The 19,234-nt window shown below is 48.8% G+C and overlaps 1 protein-coding gene across 1 annotated transcript in view; it reads left to right on the top strand.

The window, feature by feature from the left end:
• Positions 1 to 10,901, top strand: part of LOC117047521 — a 38,572-nt gene extending 27,671 nt beyond the window's left edge. The window contains exons 8-12 of the mRNA XM_033150757.1: positions 1,528 to 1,611; positions 5,055 to 5,184; positions 7,004 to 7,126; positions 9,512 to 9,642; positions 10,626 to 10,901. Of these exons, the coding sequence (XP_033006648.1) occupies positions 1,528 to 1,611; positions 5,055 to 5,184; positions 7,004 to 7,126; positions 9,512 to 9,642; positions 10,626 to 10,715 (558 nt within the window). The 3' untranslated portion in view covers positions 10,716 to 10,901. The remainder of the gene's footprint in view (positions 1 to 1,527; positions 1,612 to 5,054; positions 5,185 to 7,003; positions 7,127 to 9,511; positions 9,643 to 10,625) is intronic.
• The last annotated feature ends 8,333 nt before the right edge of the window (positions 10,902 to 19,234 follow it).

The following is a 19,234-nucleotide window of genomic DNA, read 5'->3' as shown; positions in this document are numbered from 1 at the left end:
GTACCACTGTATTCCGCTCTGGTCAGACCTCACCTGGAATACTGTGTCCAGTTTTGGGCACCACAGTTCAAGAAGGATACTGACAAGCTGGAACGTGTCCAGAGGAGGGCAACCAAAATGGTCAAAGGCCTGGAAACGATGCCTTATGAGGAACGGCTTAGGGAGCTGGGTAGGTTTAGCCTGGAGAAGAGAAGGTTAAGGGGTGATATGATAGCCATGTTCAAATATATAAAAGGATGTCATATAGAGGAGGGAGAAAGGTTGTTTTCTGCTGCTCCAGAGAAGCGGACACGGAGCAATGGATTCAAACTACAAGAAAGAAGATTCCACTTAAACATTAGGAAGAACTTACTGACAGTGAGAGCTGTTTGACAGTGGAATTTGCTGCCAAGGAGTGTGGTGGAGTCTCCTTCTTTGGAGGTCTTTAAGCGGAGGCTTGACAGCCATCTGTCAGGAATGCTTTGATGGTGTTTCCTGCTTGGCAGGGGGTTGGACTGGATGGCCCTTGTGGTCTCTTCCAACTCTATGATTCTATGAATCCATGCGACGGGGTGAGCTCCCGTTGTTCAGTCCCGGCTCCTGCCCACCTAGCAGTTCGAAAGCACGTCAAAGTGCAAGTAGATAAATAGGTACCGCTCCGGCGGGCAGGTAAACGCTGTTTACGTGCGCTGCTCTGGTCCGCCAGAAGCGGCTTAGTCATGCTGGCCACATGACCCGGAAGCTGTCTCCGGACAAACGCTGGCTCCCTCGGCCTATAGAGTGAGATGAGCGCCACAACCCCAGAGTCGTCCGCGACTAGGCCTAGCAGTCAGGGGTACCTTTACCTTTACCTTTACCTTTAATGCAGTCAAAAGAATAGGGTGGGTCCTAATCTATAGGCGTTGAAGGCCAGAGAAAAGAGGAGCATCTTCAGCAGATGTCGAGAGCTGTATAATGATGATATTAGGTACACCTGTGTGGGGAGGGGGCGCCACAGCTTAGGAGCTGCCCTAGAGAAAGCTATCTCCCAGATCCCCATTTCCTATGTCTCTTACGTAGTAGTAGTAGTAGTAGTAGTAATTTATTATTTATGTTCCGCCCATCTGGCTTGGTTTCCCCAGCCACTCTGTGTGGCTCCCAACAGAACATTAAAAACACGATAAAAAAAAAATCAAACATTAAAAACTTCCCTAAACAGGGTTGCCTTCAGATATCTTCTAAAAGTCTGATAGTTGTTTATTTCCTTGACATCTGAGGGGAGGGTGGGCGCCACCACCGAGAAGGCCCTCTGCCTGGTTCCCTGTAACCTCACTTCTCGCTGGGAGGGAACCGGCAGAAGGCCCCTGGAGCTGGACCTCTGTGTCTGGTTTGAATGATTGAGGTGGAGATGCTCAATCGTTCAAACCAGACACAGAGGTCCAGCTCCAGGGGCCTTCTCCAGGGGCCAGGTATACTGAGCTGAAGCCGTTTAGTGTGGTGGTGGAACGTAAAGGTGACCATTGGTTTCCCCTAGGCTCCTGGATGCTCACGTATGTTTTCTTCCTCTAGACAATGGTGACCCCAATCACCCAGCAGTTCTTGAATTTTGGGGAGCTGGAGAACAGCATCATGTATTTCATCTGCGGTGTGGAGGTGAGTGCCAAGCCCTGTGGCAAAGAGCCTTTAGGCGAGGGACCGAGGTGAGAGTTTACCTCTGGATACCTTCTTCCCCGACCTTAAAATGTGACTTTGTCTGACTTCTTCAGAACTGTTTTTGAGGGGGACGTCACTTCCTGTAGTGTGTATATTTGCATGTAATAATAATAATAATAATAATAATAATAAATATATTATTTATACCCCGCTCATCTGGCTGGGTCTCCCCGGCCACTCTGGGCGGCTTCCAACAAATATCAAAATACAATACAAATTCACAGATTAAAAACTTCCCTAAACAGGGCTGCCTTCAGGTATTTTCTAAATGACAGGTAGTTGTTTATCTCTCTGACCCCTGATGGGAGGGGGTTCCACGGGGTGGGCGCCACTACCGAGAAAGCCCTCTGCCTGGTTCCCTGTAGCTTTGCTTCTCACAGTGAGGGAACCGACAGAAGGCCCTCGGCACTGGATCTCAGTTTCCGGGCTGAATGATGGGGGTGGAGACGCTCCTTCAGGTATACAGGACCGAGGCTGTTTAGGGCTTTAAAGGTCAGCACCAACACTTTGAATTGTGCTCAGAAACGTACTGGGAGCCAATGCAGATCTCTCATGCAGAGAGCCAGTGTGGTGTAGTGGTTAAGAGTGGTAGACTCGTAATCTGGGGAACCGGGTTCGCGTCTCCACTCCTCCACATGCAGCTGCTGGGTGACCTTGGGCTAGTCACACTTCTCTGAAGTCTCTCAGCCCCACTCACCTCACAGAGTGTTTGTTGTGGGGGAGGAAGGGAAAGGAGAATGTTAGCCGCTTTAAGACTCCTTCGGGTAGTGAAAAGCGGGATATCAAATCCAAACTCTTCTTCTTCTTTTTCTTCTTCAGGACCGGTGTTATGTGGTCCCGGCGGCCACTCCCAGTCACCAGTCTAGCTGCCGCATTCTGGGTTAATTGCAGCTTCCGAGTTGCTCCCTGCCCAATTTCTCCCACTGTTGCTGCTGGTTAAACAGGTTGGGCAGGCTTTTAAACTCTATGCAAACCGCCCAACCTGTTAACTTTGAGAGAAAATGTGTTAAGGTTATATGCCACAATCCACCCCTTTCCTGTCTTGGGGTGGCGTGGGAAGAGGTATCTAGGCCTCATTACTTATTTGGTCAGTGATACTAGAGAGGGAAGCTAGTATCTAGTGTCCTTAATCATTAGAAACTCAGTGTAGCAAAGAGGACATATTTTCTCTGTTTGGGGAAAGCTGTTTTGCTTCAAGCCACTTCCTCCAAAAGGACTTTGAAGGGGTCCCCGTGACAGCTTTATTTATTCATTAAATTCATATACAAGCCTTCAACAGAAAATCTCGGGGCAGTTCACAGAATAAAATCCAAGATAAAACACAAGTAAACAATTACCGTAAACCAAACCAAGCCAAAACAATAACCCTCCCCCTTCCCACAGATACATTTAAAAGGCTGTAGGATATTAATCAGTCAGAGGCCTGATAGAAGAGGAACTTTTTGACTGGCACTTAATATATATACAATGGTACCCCGCAAGACGAATGCCTCGCACAACGAAAAACTCGCAAAATGAAAGGGTTTTGCAATTTTTTAGTTGACTCGCGAGACGAATTCGTCTATGGCCGTGCTTCGCAAGACGAATTCGTCTTGCGCAGTACCACTGTAAGCCGGCTGGAGCCGCACCGCGCCGCATTTTAAAGCTGCAGCAGGCGAACAGCAGCGCTGCTGTTCGCCCGCTGCAGCCTTAAAACGCGACGCAGCGTGGTCCGGTGCCGGGCGGAAGGGGCGCCGGCCGATCGCGCCCGCCATCTTGGGTGGACATGCGCATGTACAGACATGTGCAGTCCACCCAAGATGGCGGGCGCGATCGGCCGGCGCCCCTTCCGACCGACACCCCCGGACTTTACCCCCCCATAGGAACGCATTAATTAAATTTTAATGCGTTCCTATGGGAAACCTTGCCTCGCAAGACGAAATTATCGCAAGACGAAAAGACTTGCGGAACGAATTAATTTCGTCTTGCGAGGCACCACTGTATATAATGAAGGCGCCAGATGAGCCTCCCTGAGAGCATTCCACAAATGGGGAGGCACTGCAGAAAAGGCCCTGTTCTTGTGTTGCTGACCTCCAGACCTCTCGTGGAGGAGGCACACGAAGAAGGGCCTCGGGTGCTGAATGCAGAGTTTGGGACAGGTCATATGGGGAGAAGCGGTCCTTGAGGTATTGCGGTCCTGACTGGTGCTTTCACCTTTGAAGATGCCTTCCCAGTGCAAATAGGTGCTGGAAGAGCTGCTTCAAAGGAAGGTGCTGTTACTGCTGATTGACAGGCTGGTTATGACCAAATTTGACCACCTGTCACCATGACATTGCCCAAGTTGGCTTATGGGAGTAAGGTATTGGGAATCCAGTCCATCAGCCAGATCCAGTTCTTCATCCCTACTTTCAGAGATCTCCCACTCCCTGCCATGATTCATTTTCACCAAGTGTCTGGTGAACTGATAACTAAGGTGTGGCTATTTCCGTGGACGCTGTATGCACCTCTAGACTTGACTGCTGCACGTGGGTCTGCCCTTGAAGACAGCTTGACTTTTAATCCAGGGGTAACTGGAGAGCTTTATATAATGCTGTGTTTTGGTTGACAACAGTCCTTTTCCAAGCCAAATTCAAGATGCCCATGGCTGTTTGTTTTTAAAAACATATTTTTACAGGGATTTTTGATATGGGGGAAAAATTGTGTCATATATGGCAACAGGCCATTGAGAATTTAAAACCAGGATAAGTGCATCAAACTAAGGAAAAATCACATAGGAAGAGTAACAGAAAAATATATAAATGAAAGAATAAGGAGTGTTTTATGCTGTATTGTGTTTTTAATATTTTTTGTTGGGAGCCCTCCAGAGTGGCTGGGGCAACCCAGTCAGATTAGTGGAATAATAATAATAATAATAATAATAATAATAATAAATAATTGGAATTATGCCAAGCAAATCATTAGACATAATACAATGGAATAAGGATTTTCAATAAGAAATGTTGCAATATGTCATGGTAAAAAAAAGTATTGTTCTTTATTTTATATTAAATGTATTTTTTAGTTATTCTTTTACTTTATAAAACAGAGCGAACACTTACAACAATGAAGGAAAATTAGATTTTTTTTTTAAACCTATAGCATAGGCATGCCATAGGAGTTCTTGGACATGAGTTAAAATAATGCAGTCAAGTAAAGACTATCAGATCATCAACTATAGTTATTGATTTGCCAGGCCTGGGGATGAAGCTTGTCTTGAAAATGATGGTTCTGCTGTATATGTTTAGCCATTAGGGTGTACGCAGCCACCTCCTCGGTAGAAACACATAGGATTGCACCGTTGATGTCTAGTCAAGTGAGAAATCTATGATGCTCAAAATGGCCGCCTTCTCTCCCCCTGCTTTCAGGTCATTGCTGGCTTCTTCCTGGTGCGCTGCCTGAGCACTCGCCTGTCTGACCGCGTCCTCTTGGTCCTTGGCCTGGTCATCTGCAACATAGCCTGCGCTTGGTGTCTGTTCTTCCTGGTACGGCCCCGAGGTAACGTAGCCGAGCTCCTGACAGGACGCAGCCAGGGTCCTTCCATGGTCCGTCCTGTTGATCCTCTTTCGTGAAACTGGTATCCTTGGTCGGCCCCATGCCTTTGCGAAGCGGAAGCCAGCTCTGGCAGAATTCCCAGTTCCCATGCTGCAGTTGGGAAATGCTGCAGCTGGAACGACCTGGGAGAGCAATAAGAAGTGGTTCCAGAGCCAGGAGTGTGGAGATCCCTGCTTTCCTGGAGATTGGACTAGATGCCCCTCGGGGTCCCTTCTACCTCTACAATGCTATGATTCTATGGCTGTGGACCTGGGAGCCCAGCACGGCCCTCCAGGTCTTTTGTCTGGACCTTGAAATTCTCCTTAGGCCCAAACCCGACATCCCTCACTGGCCCTGCTGAAATGATTCCTGCTTGTTTTGATGGAGGGTGCTAGGGGGTGTATGCGTGTGTTTAGAAACCAGATTATTGTACAACGGTAAGGTTCACTTTAGTTGCTCCGCCCACTTTTGCCTCTGGCCCCACCCACCACTACTGTGTGGCCCTCAGAAGCCTACCCAAAAGGGAATGCGGCCCTCGGGGTGAAAAAAGGTTCCCCATCCTGGATCTAAACCATTGGCCGCCAACCACAACATGGTAAAACATGTGTTTATTTGTTTGGGTAACCAAGTCTTATCTCTCTGTGCCTCCCCCACCCTCTCTGCTGGCATCCATCTGTCTCTGGAGACAATGGAGAAGTGTGCCTTTGCGGGTGAGGTCAAACTGTTGGAGAGTTATAGTGCCTGCTGTGGCTGTAGGGACTGAAAAGGGAGAGGCATGTTTTGTTGCAGCTGGGCCAGAGGGAGGGGTCTGGTTGTGTTGCTGCAGGTGCACGATGGCGTTTCTTCCCTCCGCAATTCCTCCCAGCGCTCATTCCTCCTCTGGCCACTGCTATGGATGCGCGACTTGACCGCATCAAATCTTTAATGTGTGCTTTGGGGAGGGCATAAAACCCCTTGACTTGTGTGAAAGAGGCAGGTGTAATTCCATCTTCCCTGAAGGTGTAAAAATACAGCTAACCTTAGCCTTCAGTTCACCAACCGTGCGGCTTTGGTCTTTGGTTCATGCACCCGACACTGGGAGGTGAACGAGCATCCTCTGATGCAAAATCCATAGCTCTAAGTCATGCCCGTGCAACTTGGAATGCAACGGCTGTGCCCAATGTTACACCTCACCATTCAAGAGAGAGAGCCAGTGTGGTGTAGTGGTTAAGAGCGGTAGACTCGTAATCTGGGGAACCGGGTTCGCGTCCCCGCTCCTCCACATGCAGCTGCTGGGTGACCTTGGGCTAGTCACACTTCTCTGAAGTCTCTCAGCCCCACTCACCTCGCAGAGTGTTTGTTGTGGGGGAGGAAGGGAAAGGAGAATGTTAGCCGCTTTGAGACTCCTTCGGGTAGTGATAAAGCGGGATATCAAATCCAAACTCCTCTTCTTCTTCTTCAAAAGGCCACAAGTTTGCTTTGGTGCAAGGCCTGTTCAGACATAGCCTGAGCACCGGTTCACCTTTCCCTGTGTGGCGCATGGCTGCTGCATGAAAGTGGTGATGCCGTGCATCTGTGAATTGCAGATCTTAGGGCAATTGTGTCGGACACCACCTCGTTTTCTCCAGTGCGTCTGTTCACACAGACAAGGGATGGACATGTGTGCAAAAGCTGACCCCCCCCTGGTGTGTAAGCGGGCTCCATCGAAATTGGGAGGAAATGCTTTTCAGATCATCCCTTGATGTTGCTCTCCACCACCTCGCTGCTCCTCCTCACCGAGTTCTGTGTACTTTGCTTCTTCCAGGTACCTTTGCCATTCTCCTTACAGAGCTGGTGGTGGGCGTTTTCCTGCAAGTCTTGGGCCTTCCCTTTGTTGCAGTCTCCCAAGTGTCGCTCTTTTCCAAAGTCACGGCCGAGAGAACGCAAGGTAAGGCTGTGTCTCGGATTTTAAAGTTCGCAACAGAGTAATTGCTTAGGAAGGCAATACTCAGGCATCCGCACAACATGCCCAGTCCAACAAGTGAGGTGTGATAGGGCTGTGTCGCTTCAGGGTGTGGGTGGGGAAGACACTGTTTTTAAAGCTCGTGTGTGTGTAGTTAGAAAGAAAATACTGCACGAAGGAAACGATAATGGACCAAGATAACTGGGAATAGAATCTCACCCTATAACGCTAATTTTATAGCTTGTGGGGAGTGTTCAGAGCTGGCATTCTCTTCCTTCAGCCTGAAGTAATGCAGTCAAATGCTGACACCTCAAGGCTCTACTCGTGTTCTGTTGCATGTTTGTATTGAGCCATGTGCACACATGTGTACACACTGGTGTGTACTTCTAGTCTTGCATCATCTACTTTCGAAGAAGAATTACCGTATTTTTCGCTCCATAGGGTGCACCAGACCATAGGGCGCACCTCGTTTTTAGAGGAGGAAACAAGGGGGGAAATATTTTTCTGGTTTTCCTCTTCTAAAAGCCCTATTTTTTTGAAGATCAGCTAAAAGTTTTGCAGCTTTTCTGGCAAAGGGAAAAGCCCTGTTTTTTTGAGGATCAGCTAAAAGCTTTGCAGCTTTTTTTGCAAAGGGAAAAGCCCTGTTTTTTTAGGATCAGCTAAAAGTTTTGTAGCTTTTTTTGCAAAGGGAAAAGTCCTGGTTTTTTGAGGATCAGCTAAAAGTTTTGTAGCTTTTTTTGCAAAGGGAAAAGTCCTGTTTTTTTTAGGATCAGCTAAAAGTTTTGCAGCTTTTTTGCAAAGGGGGAAAAGCAAAGCTCCTTTTGCAAAGGGGGAAAAGCAAAGAGGAAAAGCCCTGTTTTTATGGGGTTCAACTCACATTTCTGCAGCTTCTAAAGGAAAGGGAGCCTTTTCTACAGTTTCCAGACAGATAATCTAATCAGCCAGTCACATGTCGGTGGGGAAACAAACAACCTCCCCCTGCAGCACATTCAACAATGGAGGCCTGGGCAAGAGGGCGGGACTGAAAGGGAGCCTGGACTCTTATCTCTCTCCCGATCTCTTGCTGATCAGCTGCTGAGCGGGTCCTTTCAACACCCCCTTTTCTCTTTGTAAACAGAAAAAGCAGGATCTGCTTTTGGCCCCTGGGCAATTCAGCTCCAGGGACCACCATTCGCTCCGTAAGACGCACAGATATTTTCCCTCAGGAAAAAAGTGCGTCTTATGGAATGAAAAAATACGGTACCTGTGCACTTTGGGTGGTTCTCCACGCCTTCCTACAAGGGTAGCGACACACTCTTTGTGCCGGAGAAGGAATCTGTCAGTGCTCAGAGCACTGGATAGTTACAGGATGGTCGTGGTTTTTGCGGGGTGGGGAGAAAGGAATTATTCCTTAAATTCTAGTATTCAGTGGCTAAATAGTTCAAGTGTTGTTTTATGTCATGGGTAGGTCCTCTGGTCTAGAGAGGTGGTAGAACTTCCCTCCTTGATCCAAGGTACCTTAACTGCTATGCACCAGAACTGTGATTCCAGCATTAGAGGGGGGGTTGGGCTAGATGACCCTTGGGGTCCCTTCCAACTCTACCATTCTGTGACCCTCCTGGTAGCTGTCTGGACAGGTGGCATCAAAGCAGGACTCTACCGATGCAGCGACACAACCACCTGCTTGCTGAAAGCTTCATATTGTGTTTAAAGCCATCTCGGGGATGGATTGGTCCAGGTCAACTATCTCAGAAGATCTAGCATCTCTCCCTCTGGCGTGGCTACCAGAGGGCAGAGTGTCTTATTTCTACCAGGATTTCAGTTTCCCAGGCTAGTATTCGCTTCCTGATCAGGCTGCACTTTCCTGGATCCAGTTACCGTGCGCGGCATTTGCCCCCTGAGCACTTGTTTGAAAGGCTTGTTTGTTGGCTGGTGTTAGATTGCTCTGTGGCCTGATTTCCCTTTTCCCTTTAAAAAGAAAAAGGGTCTGCCTCTCGACACCTCACACTCCTGAGAGCGGCAATGCATTGTTGCAACATCCTTCCAGGCTTGGGGAAATGAGTCGCCTGGGGTTTGCTCTTTCTGCCTCGCTGTGCTCTTGTTCGCTTGTCAAGTAACGGAAGTGAAGTTGCAGTTCTGTCTTTGCCACTGCTTGCGGTTGGTTGACATGGAGAGTTGTCTGAGGCACAGCAGGCTGAAGGGAGCAGCCAGCCAGGACTTTAGATAAAGCAAACACACAACCCAAACGGAATTTGTAATGAAGAACGGGCACTCGAGCTCATTTCCTCCTCTCTTCCTGTCCATTTTTCTTTCGTGCTGTGTCTTTTTATTGTAAGCCTGAGTGAAGGCACGGGCAAATATTCTTTAAAATGCTTTCCGCTTCTTCCACAGGGTTCAGTCAGGGTCTCCGTCGCTCTGTAGGGGGCGTGGCCACCATCCTTGGGCCTCTGTGGGCTGGAGGCTTGACCAACCGCTTGGACATCATGTTGGGGGTGATGATGGGTCTGCTGAGTCTCCTCACGGTGAGTGCCCAGTGGCCTGGCAGTGGAAGTGCATTCTGGGGTCACCGTGAGACCTCCCTATCCCTCCTTCCTCCTCTCCCCCCTCCCCAGCCCCACTGTGCTGACCATAGCTGTCAACTATCAGATTTGAAAATAAGGGATAGTCACATGGCAGTGGTGGGTGGAGCCAGAAGCAAAAGTGGGCGGGGCAGCTGGAACGCGGCGTCCGCGGCGTTCAAGGTAAGAGCAGCCGGCGAGACGCCCTCGCGAGCCCCGGGCAGCGCTGCCCTGGCCTCACCTTGCTTCCCGGCTGGACCTTCTCCTTCTCCTCGCGGAGCTGCTCCTCTTGGTCGCCGCATACGCGCCTCTCCTCCCGGTCCATAGGTAGCGACGCAGCAGCCCCTTTGCCGCCGGCATCAGCCGCTTCCCCTCAGATCGAGAGCAGCCGTGTGGCCCTCTGTGAGTGCCCAGGGAAGCTCTTCTGGCCCCGCGTGGCATGAATGGCCGAGCAGCCAAACCCGCCGCCCTTCGCGGGATAGAAAGGCCTCCTCCGCTTTACCTAAACCTCGATGGGGCGAGCGCTCTCAGGCAGCCCTTTGCCGCGGAATCCCCACTACTACCCCAGCAGCCCAGCCTTAGTTCCAAAGGGTCAGTGCAGCTCTGCCGGGCGGGAACACCCACAGGCCCGGCCAGCGTGCCGGGCCCGGCCAGTGCACCCAACCCCGCCCCACGGGGGCGGGGCGGGCAGCGTGTTGCTCGGCTCGGCACGGCAGGCCTGCAAGGCGCACGGCCAGAGGGGAGCGAAACAAGCTGAGCGGGGGGCACGTTTCTCAGGGCGTTGCCCCAAAGCCCCCCATCCACGTTCTCACACACACAACCCGGGAATATACTCGTTTTTGAGTCATCCGGGACAGCAGCGGGAAACACGTTTAAAAACGGGAGAATCCTGGCCAATACGGGATACTTGACAGCACTGGTGCTGACCCACTCCTTCTCTCTGGCAGATCATGGTGGGGATCTCATATACATACCTGGTGGAGCCGCCCAGAAGATGTGTGTCATCGCAAACATCTGAAGATGAATGCAGCTCATGACAGCGCCGTCGGATGGAGGTGCTTCTGAAGGAACAGAGAAAGTCCTGCTCACCCAGGTGAGAGCACATGTCTCCACCACCACCACCACCCTGGTCTGATGGTTGAGCATATGGCTTCTCAAACTCCAGTAGGCAAGTGAGGCCTGGAGAAGCTGGCGATGGAGTCTTCCTGCAAGGAGATGCAGAAGCGATGGTGATGCGGATCGCTCTGGTGTTCTTTCTACCAGGCATGTCTGCATAGTGGTTAAAAAAAAATGTATTATTGAGTGTACACACACACACACACACACGTACCTGGATCTTGTTTGAAATCATTTTCTGGTTGTTGTGCAGGACAAGGAAGAACATGTACACCTTTGGTTGGGCCACACAGATAACTTGGTGGTGGTCCCCATTTTTTTGCAATATGGAACAAATGGTCACATTTGCTAATACTGTATGGGGGAAAAACCCCACCTTTAAAATAAATGCACTCATAAATGCAAGAGCCTTCCCCCCCAATAAGTCTTAATTGTGATAATTGACGGTGTTTTGGTGCTTGCAATTCCATGTTTTCTCACTGTTTTGGCATATAAGTTGCATCAGTACGTACATTTTGCTCTATTTATTAAAACGTTTTTGCCCTGTGTCTGTCCACATATGAAACTTTGCCTGTGAAATGCTACTGAATCTGAAGCTCAGTTGCTGAAGGTGTCTACTGGTTATAAATCAGGAGGCCAAACATATATGATGTGGAACTTAGCAAGCTGCCTTATTCAGAGTCAGACCATTGGTCCACATAGCTCAGTATTTCTCCACATGGACTTCTCCACCTGGAGATGCTGGGGATTGAACCAAGGACCTTGTACACACATGTTCTTCTGTAAGAGACAGTCCTTTCCCAATGACACCTAATGCTGTGGAGTTAGACTACGTTAGGGGAATTTGCAGTGTGGCGATATTGCATATTTTTGCATTGCTATAATCCCAAGGTAAAGAAACCCTGGATGGTTAAGTCCAGTCGAAGGCAACTATGGGGTGCGGCACTCATCTCACCTTTCAGGCCGAGGGAGCTGGCATTTGTCCACAGACAGCTTTCTTGGTCATGTGGCCAGCATGACTAAACCACATTTGGCACAATGTGACACTGCGATGAGTGCCAGAGTGCATGGAAATGCTGTTTGCCTTCCCGCCGCAGTGGTACCTATTTATCTACTTGCATTGGTATGCTTTCAAACGGCGAGGTTGGCAGAAGCTAGGACAGAGCAACAGGAGCTCACCCCGTCACGTGGATTCGAACCACTAATCTTCCAATTGTCAAGCCCAAGAGGCTCAGTGGTTCTGACAACAGCGCCACTCACGTCACTGCTATAATCCTAACGGGGCAGCAGAGAGCAGAGGGAGGAAGCACAGCTGCTCTGTTTTTGGTGGCACCTATAGTTCTGTCGCTAAACTACTGTTAAATTCATAGGAGCCAGGGATATGGGAGGAATTCAGTTTGGTTCACATTCTAATGTGAACCTGCCTAACAGCAGCATGTTGGGTGGTTGTCACTGTGCGAAAATACATCATGTCCCCAGTGTGGTGTAGTGGTTAAGAGTGGTAGACTCATAATCTGGGGAACCGGGTTCGCGTCTCCCCTCCTCCACATGCAGCTGCTCGGTGACCTTGGGCTAGTCACACTTCTCTGAAGTCTCTCAGCCCCACTCACCTTGCAGAGTGTTTGTTGTGGGGGAGGAAGGGAAAGGAGAATGTTAGCCGCTTTGAGACTCCTTCGGGTAGTGAAAAGCGGGATATCAAATCCAAACTCTTCTACCACAAAGGGAAGTAGCTGAAGTATAGAGGTGAAACTCGAAAAATTAGAATATCGTGTAAAGGTTCATTTCTTTCAGTAATTCAACTCAAAAGGTGAAACTAATATATGATGAGATAGACTCATGACATGTAAAGCGAGATATGTCAAGCCTTTATTTGTTATAATTGTGATGATTATGGCGTACAGCTGACGAGAACCCCAAATTAACAGTTTCAACTTTGGGGTTTTCGTCAGCTGTACGCCACAATCATCACAATTATAACAAGCAAAGGCTTGACATACCTCGCTTTGCATGTCACGAGTCTATCTCATCTATTAAACTCCAGCAGCTAATGAAAACAATTGCTTACATGAATGGACTTTTCCACAATATTCTATTTTTTTGAGTTTCACCTGTAGCTCGCCAACCTTGATGGATAGGCAAGTTCTTGGTGGTGAGGGCTATTGATGGCAATGGTCTGCCTCCACGGTTGGAGGCACCAATGCTTCTGAGTACCAGTTGCTGGAAAGCACAGGAGGGGAGAGTTTTCCGGCTGGCCTCTGCGAGGACAGGATGCTGGGCTAGATGTCCTTAGGAGAAGGTCAAGAGGAAGCCTGTTCCACCAGGGGGCTCTGTGCCACCATAAATGAGGACATAACAGAAAACCACTAATAGCATCCCAAAGGAGAGAGGAGGGCATTCGCTTTCCTATGGCTGCATAAAAGGAAGAACGGCAAGGTGGGAAATACAAAGGCAGCCAAGTGGTGGCATGCTCAGCCCAGAAGCAGGGTGGCTCTCATTTGAGGTTGGTGCAGGCTGTGAAAGTGGCTGGGTGTTGCACAAAAAACGCCACCCTGTGCATGGGTTATCTCCCCTGCATCCCTCCAGCTCCGGTGGGTCTGGGCTGTGGCTCTGAACCTGTTGCCCACTCCCCTTTGAGGAGGGAAAGTTCTTTATGCAAACTTCATGCAGTAAGCCTGGTGCAGGTCTGGTCCAGGTTGCCGTGGTTTCTTTGAAATTTGAACACAGGAGCGGCGCAGCCAAGGCCAGCTTGGCCCGGAGTTCACAGGGCAAAATGTCCTTGTTGTTGTTATGAAAAATTAGATATTAAAACTAATATTAGATATTGTTGATTGTGGGAAATTAACTGACGCGATGAACAGGATGATGTGAAGGGAAGGCCCCCTCGAGGCATTCTCGGGGGCTCCTTTTATTGAAAACTCACAGCTAGGTTAAACATTAACATACAGAGAGAACTCCAAAGACCAAATAAGGAAAGGTGTGCCTTCTAATACCAAATATGGAAGTTGCTCCTTTGGCTACACCCATATGACATCTTCATTGTGTACGTGCTCTCCTCTCACTTACTCACCCCCTCCCGCTGAACACCTCATCATCCCCCAGTACTTTCCCACCTATTCCTTTGTTCTCCTGCTCTGCCTAAACATGTGTTTCCCAACTTGGTGCCCACAATGCCCACAGAGCCATATGGTGTGCCAATTGAGGCTCTGTAGGTTGATTAAGTGTGGTATGCCAACACATATATTAATTATTCTATCTTGATAAAAGGGCATGGCATGCCAGCGCCTGGCTAAACTATAATTCCCACACCTTGGCCTGTTCTCTGATGGAGCTCAGCTGGGAGGAGTTTGTAGGGCTCTCTCTACCTGGTGATCTCTCACAGCATGGTTGTTCTTTGGGGGGGGCAAGGGAAGCAGAGGGTTCCTATCCCGTTGATAGCTGCACAGAGGAAGAGGGGAGCCTGAAATGACATGCCAGGTAACTCAGTGCTATGACTTCCATAAATTATGGAAAGTGAACAAGTTTACATGATTGATCCGATTTTGCATAATTTATACTGTTTGCTGTGCAAAGAGGTAGAAGCTGTGCAGAGCACTAAAATCAACACACGTAAACGCTCAAAGTCTACGGAGGCACCTCTCTGGCTTTCTGAGATTTCAGCACATTTCAAACCATAAGGGTTATTTACAATATCATCCTTTCCTCAGCATCCTCTTCCAGCTCGTAATGTTGGTGTGTGTGAGACTGATGCTGCCATGCAACAAATTGCATTCTGGGAATTGTTCCTCTTCCAACTCTTTCCCTTCTAAAATACATCCAGAAACAGCTGGGAGTTAAGTTCAAGTCCTGCCTTTGTTTGACCTTGGACTCTCAATCTCAGTCTCCATTCCTAATCTGCAAAATGGGAATCGAAGTGGCTGCCCTTTATCTGAAACTGGGCAGAGGCGGAAGGAGACCACTAAGCACACAGACCATTGACTCCAGAGCCCTGCTGGATGCTTGGTAGCAGGAGAGAGGGCAGGAGAAAAGGGAGAGAGGAACCCTCCCATTGTGGGCTGTATAAACCTAGGTCTTGGGAGACCAGAGGTTAAATTCCCACTCAGCTATGAAGCTCACCTGGTGACCACGAGCCTCTCAGCCTAACCTACCTCACAGGAGGATAAAACGTCGTGAGGATAACATGGAGAAGTGGGGAGAATCACGGATGCCACCTGGAGCTCTTTGGAGCAAAGGTGGGGTGTAAATATATTAACTAACTCATTAATTAGTCCCCTTTCTGTTATTTCCAATGAAAAGGTTGTATACAGTCATACCTTGTGACTCGAACGTTTTGGCTCCTGAACTCCGCAAACCCAAAAGTAAGTGTTCCGGTTTGCGAACTTTTTTTGGAAGCCAAACGTCCGACATGGCTTCCGTGCCTTCCGATTGAGTGCAGGAAGCTTCTGCAGCCAATTGGAAGCTGTGCCTTGGTTTTCGAACATTTTCGGACATCGAATGGACTTCCAGAATGGATTCGTTCGAGAACCAAAGTACGACTGTATATGTCAACTCCGCAGCTGGTATATATTTCCTCCTGTTTCAGGAATGCGTCAAGGGAATGGGAAGATTTTTGAACATTTGGACCCAACTCTTCCCTTGATCTGCGTCTGCCAACCTCCCATTCAGCTCTATCAATGTTGGCCTGCAATGGTTTCTGTGTCACCTAGGAGAGTCCGCATGAAATCTGATATCCCCCTCCAAGGTCAGATCTTTCCCTCTTTCCATACTTAGAGGAGAACTGAAACATCCTTGGCCCCCATGATCCTCTCCCAGGGACCGCAGGAGGGCAGCCTAAAACTCTCACACACAACTTGAGTAAAATGTAGATATAAAAGGTGTATATCTTTCCAAACTGTAGAGGTCTCTCTCTCCCTCTGCTTGCAATGAAGGGTAAAGAGAGAGACAAAAGATCCAGGACAATTTGATTAAGGTGAAAGGCTCTGGAATTTGCCACACCTCGCTGAAGAATTTAGGACATTCCCTTAGAAAGCATCTTGAGATTCCGTACAAATTTAGCTCCCAGATATCACCCTCCCTGCAGAATTCTCAAGCCTAAATATTTACCAACAGACTTCTCGGAGCTTGCTCCCAGATGAAGAGAGATGCTGCGTTTTCCCTGCCAGAAACAAATTATGTACACACAGAAGCGACTGATCTCTGTACTGAGAAAACAGGTACTGAACTCATCAAGAGGTTTCATAAGGAGTTGGGGAATGGATGAATTCTCAGCAGCACTGGCTACTCTGACTGTCCGTGGTGGTCCTTTAAAAGCACCACTAAGAACTGAAGCGTGGAGTATCTGCATTTAAAGGATATTAGGCAATGTCATTTATACTGAAACTATGGAATCCATTCCCACACAGAGATTTTCCTTCAACTTGAAAGGCTTTAAAAGAGAATTAGACAAATTCATGGATGAAAAGCAAGAATCACAAGTGCGGAGAACACTGTTGCACTCATGACCTGCTTGCGCGCTTCCCATAGGTCTTGTCCTCAAAGTTTGTGGGTTTCCCATAGGTCGTTGTGAGATATGAGATACTGGAATCAACGAGACTTTGGCTTGATCCAGCAGGCTTCTTGTTATGTCCCACTGAACTCCAGGTCTAGCTGGAAGACCCACCCTCTTATCCTGGTATTTGCAGTAAGAACAGTTATGTTAGGGAGAAGGAATAAAAGCTTTTCCATGTTAGGACACACCGAGCCTTTAGTCGGGATGGACCTAGTCATCGATTTCTTGTCCATAGTCATTTCACAGATACTGTAGTCCTTCATAATTCTGCTGTTTTTGCATCTATCTACAATGATTATAAACTAAGATCATGGCCACTGGTCCCATCACCTCCTGGCAAATAGAAGGGGAAGAAATGGAGGCAGTGAGAGATTTTACTTTCTTGGGCTCCATGATCACTGCAGATGGTGACAGCAGTCACAAAATTAAAAGACGCCTGCTTCTTGGGAGGAAAGCAATGACAAACCTAGAGAGCATCTTAAAAAGCAGTGACATCACCTTGCCAACAAAGGTCCGTATAGTTAAAGCTGTGGTTTTCCCATTAGTAATGTATGGAAGTGAGTGCTGGACCATAAAGAAGACTGATCGCCGAAGAATTGATGCTTTTGAATTATGGTGCTAGAGGAGACTCTTGAGAGTCCCATGGACTGCAAAAAGATCAAACTTATCCATTCTTAAAGAAATCAGCCCTGAGTGCTCACTGGAAGGACAGATCCTGAAGTTGAGGCTCCAGTACTTTGGCCACCTCATGAGAAGAGAAGACTCCCTGGAAAAGACCCTGATGTTGGGAAAGATGGAGGGCACAAGGAGAAGGGGACGACAGAGGATGAGATGGTTGGACAGTGTTCTCAAAGCGACTAGCATGAGTTTGGCCAAACTGTGGGAGGCAGTGAAGGATAGGCGTGCCTGGCGTGCTCTGGTCCATGGGGTCACGAAGAGTCGGACACGACTGAACGACTGAACGACAACACAATGATTATAATTATTTTTTAAAAAGAAGCATGGACACTCACAACTTTGAACATATTTTTCCACACAATAATATGTTTTTATGCATTTCATCATAAAATACCTTTTTTTACAGGGCTTTTTCTCAGCCGGAACTCAGTTCTGGCACCTCTCAGTTGGGCACCATTGCCAATGTAAGAGAACAAGGGAGGCGTTCATGGCGAGTTCTGGCACCTCTTTTTCTAGAAAAACAGCACGGGCTTTTTATATGCATTTTATCCTAGGAGGCACACTTCGGTAGGCATTGCAACCTAAACAGATGCGTTCATATGCACGTTTTGTACACTTTTTTTAAAAAAGCAGAAAACTTTTATCGCAAAATTCAGAGGTGAGCAAAAACCAAGGGCTAACCGTGCTCCCATCTGTTTCGTTTGCTCTGGAAATCTGAATCAGGTGAGTTTGCCTTGAAAGGTAGACTGAGCAAAATACTTGAGCATCCAGAGCCCTGAGTGGGAGCCCTGAAGGAAAAGAAAAGAAAAGAAAAACCTTCAAGAAAGGAAGGCCCCTGTAACAGCAGCAGAGACATTCTTGTACCCTGAATCTCGCTCTCCACAGAACTGGGGGGAAACTACCTTGCCTCTCATGTCTGCTCCCTCCAAAAGAGCCAGGGAACTGGTCTGTTGAGGAAGGCACCCAGGATCCCACCAGATGTGCGGAGAAGAGGGTCAGAGGTTAAACCCCGACCAAGTGGCCTCTTAGCCTCCTGTCCAGAACCTTCTCTCTCCATGCGTCTCCCACAGAGATAGGCGTTGACCCGGCATCCAACTCGCACACTTGCTAAATATAACCCTGGCTGCCGTGGGTGGGTGGGTTGGCGGGGGGGGGCTTGCCAAGGCGGCTCACCCAGTGGCCTGCAAGTGAACCGGAATGTTCTCTAATCCCCGCCAGGCAGGGGGTGGGCGCAGGGCAGGCAGGCGGAGGCAAGGGGGCTGACAGAGCGGGTTAACGGGGAACCTGCTGGCAGTGCCATGGCGCGCGTGCATGGGGGGGGGGGGCGCATAGCACTTGGCATCTGCTCAGGCCCCCTGGGAAACACGGGGGTCACAAGTTCAGCGCGGCCGCTCTGCCCCTCCTCTCTGCAGCGACATCTTTTCGGCCCTGCTCGCCTGTTACAAACGCCCCAGGATGCCGGAGACGTTAAGCGTGGCTCCATTTCTGACAGAAACATTTTGTGGGGAGTGAAGTCAATGGGAAGGAGCACTCCACACGCCTAGGGGGTTACGGGGGCAAAAGGTCTGGGCGGAAACTCTAGCTCACATCCGCAACATGCATTTCGATTGGTATCGCACTGCTTTAAATACCCATGTTGTTGTTGTTGTTCAGTCGTTCAGTCGTGTCCGACTCTTCGTGACCCCATGGACCAGAGCACGCCAGGCACGCCTATCCTTCACTGCCTCCCGCAGTTTGGCCAAACTCATGTTAGTAGCTTCGAGAACACTGTCCAACCATCTCATCCTCTGTCGTCCCCTTCTCCTTGTGCCCTCCATCTTTCTCAACATCAGGGTCTTTTCTAGGGAGTCTTCTCTTCTCATGAGGTGGCCAAAGTACTGGAGCCTCACTTTCAGGATCTGTCCTTCTAGTGAGTACTCAGGGCTGATTTCTTTGAGAATGGATAGGTTTGATCTTCTTGCAGTCCATGGGACTCTCAAGAGTCTCCTCCAGCACCATAATTCAAAAGCATCAATTCTACGGCGATCAGCCTTCTTTATGGTCCAGCTCTCACTTCCGTACATTACTACTGGGAAAACCATAGCTTTAACTATACCCATGGCTACCCACAAAGAATATTGGAAAGAGTGTCTTGATAAGGGTGCTGAGTGTCGTGAGGAGACCCCTGTTCTCCTCACAGAGTGACACTTCCCAGAGAGGTGGACTGTTAAACTACAC

The sequence above is a fragment of the Lacerta agilis genome, chromosome 5 (assembly GCF_009819535.1).
Source record: "Lacerta agilis isolate rLacAgi1 chromosome 5, rLacAgi1.pri, whole genome shotgun sequence".
In the NCBI taxonomy this organism is placed as follows: Eukaryota; Metazoa; Chordata; class Lepidosauria; order Squamata; family Lacertidae; genus Lacerta; species Lacerta agilis.
This window is presented reverse-complemented; position numbering and strand designations above follow the sequence as displayed.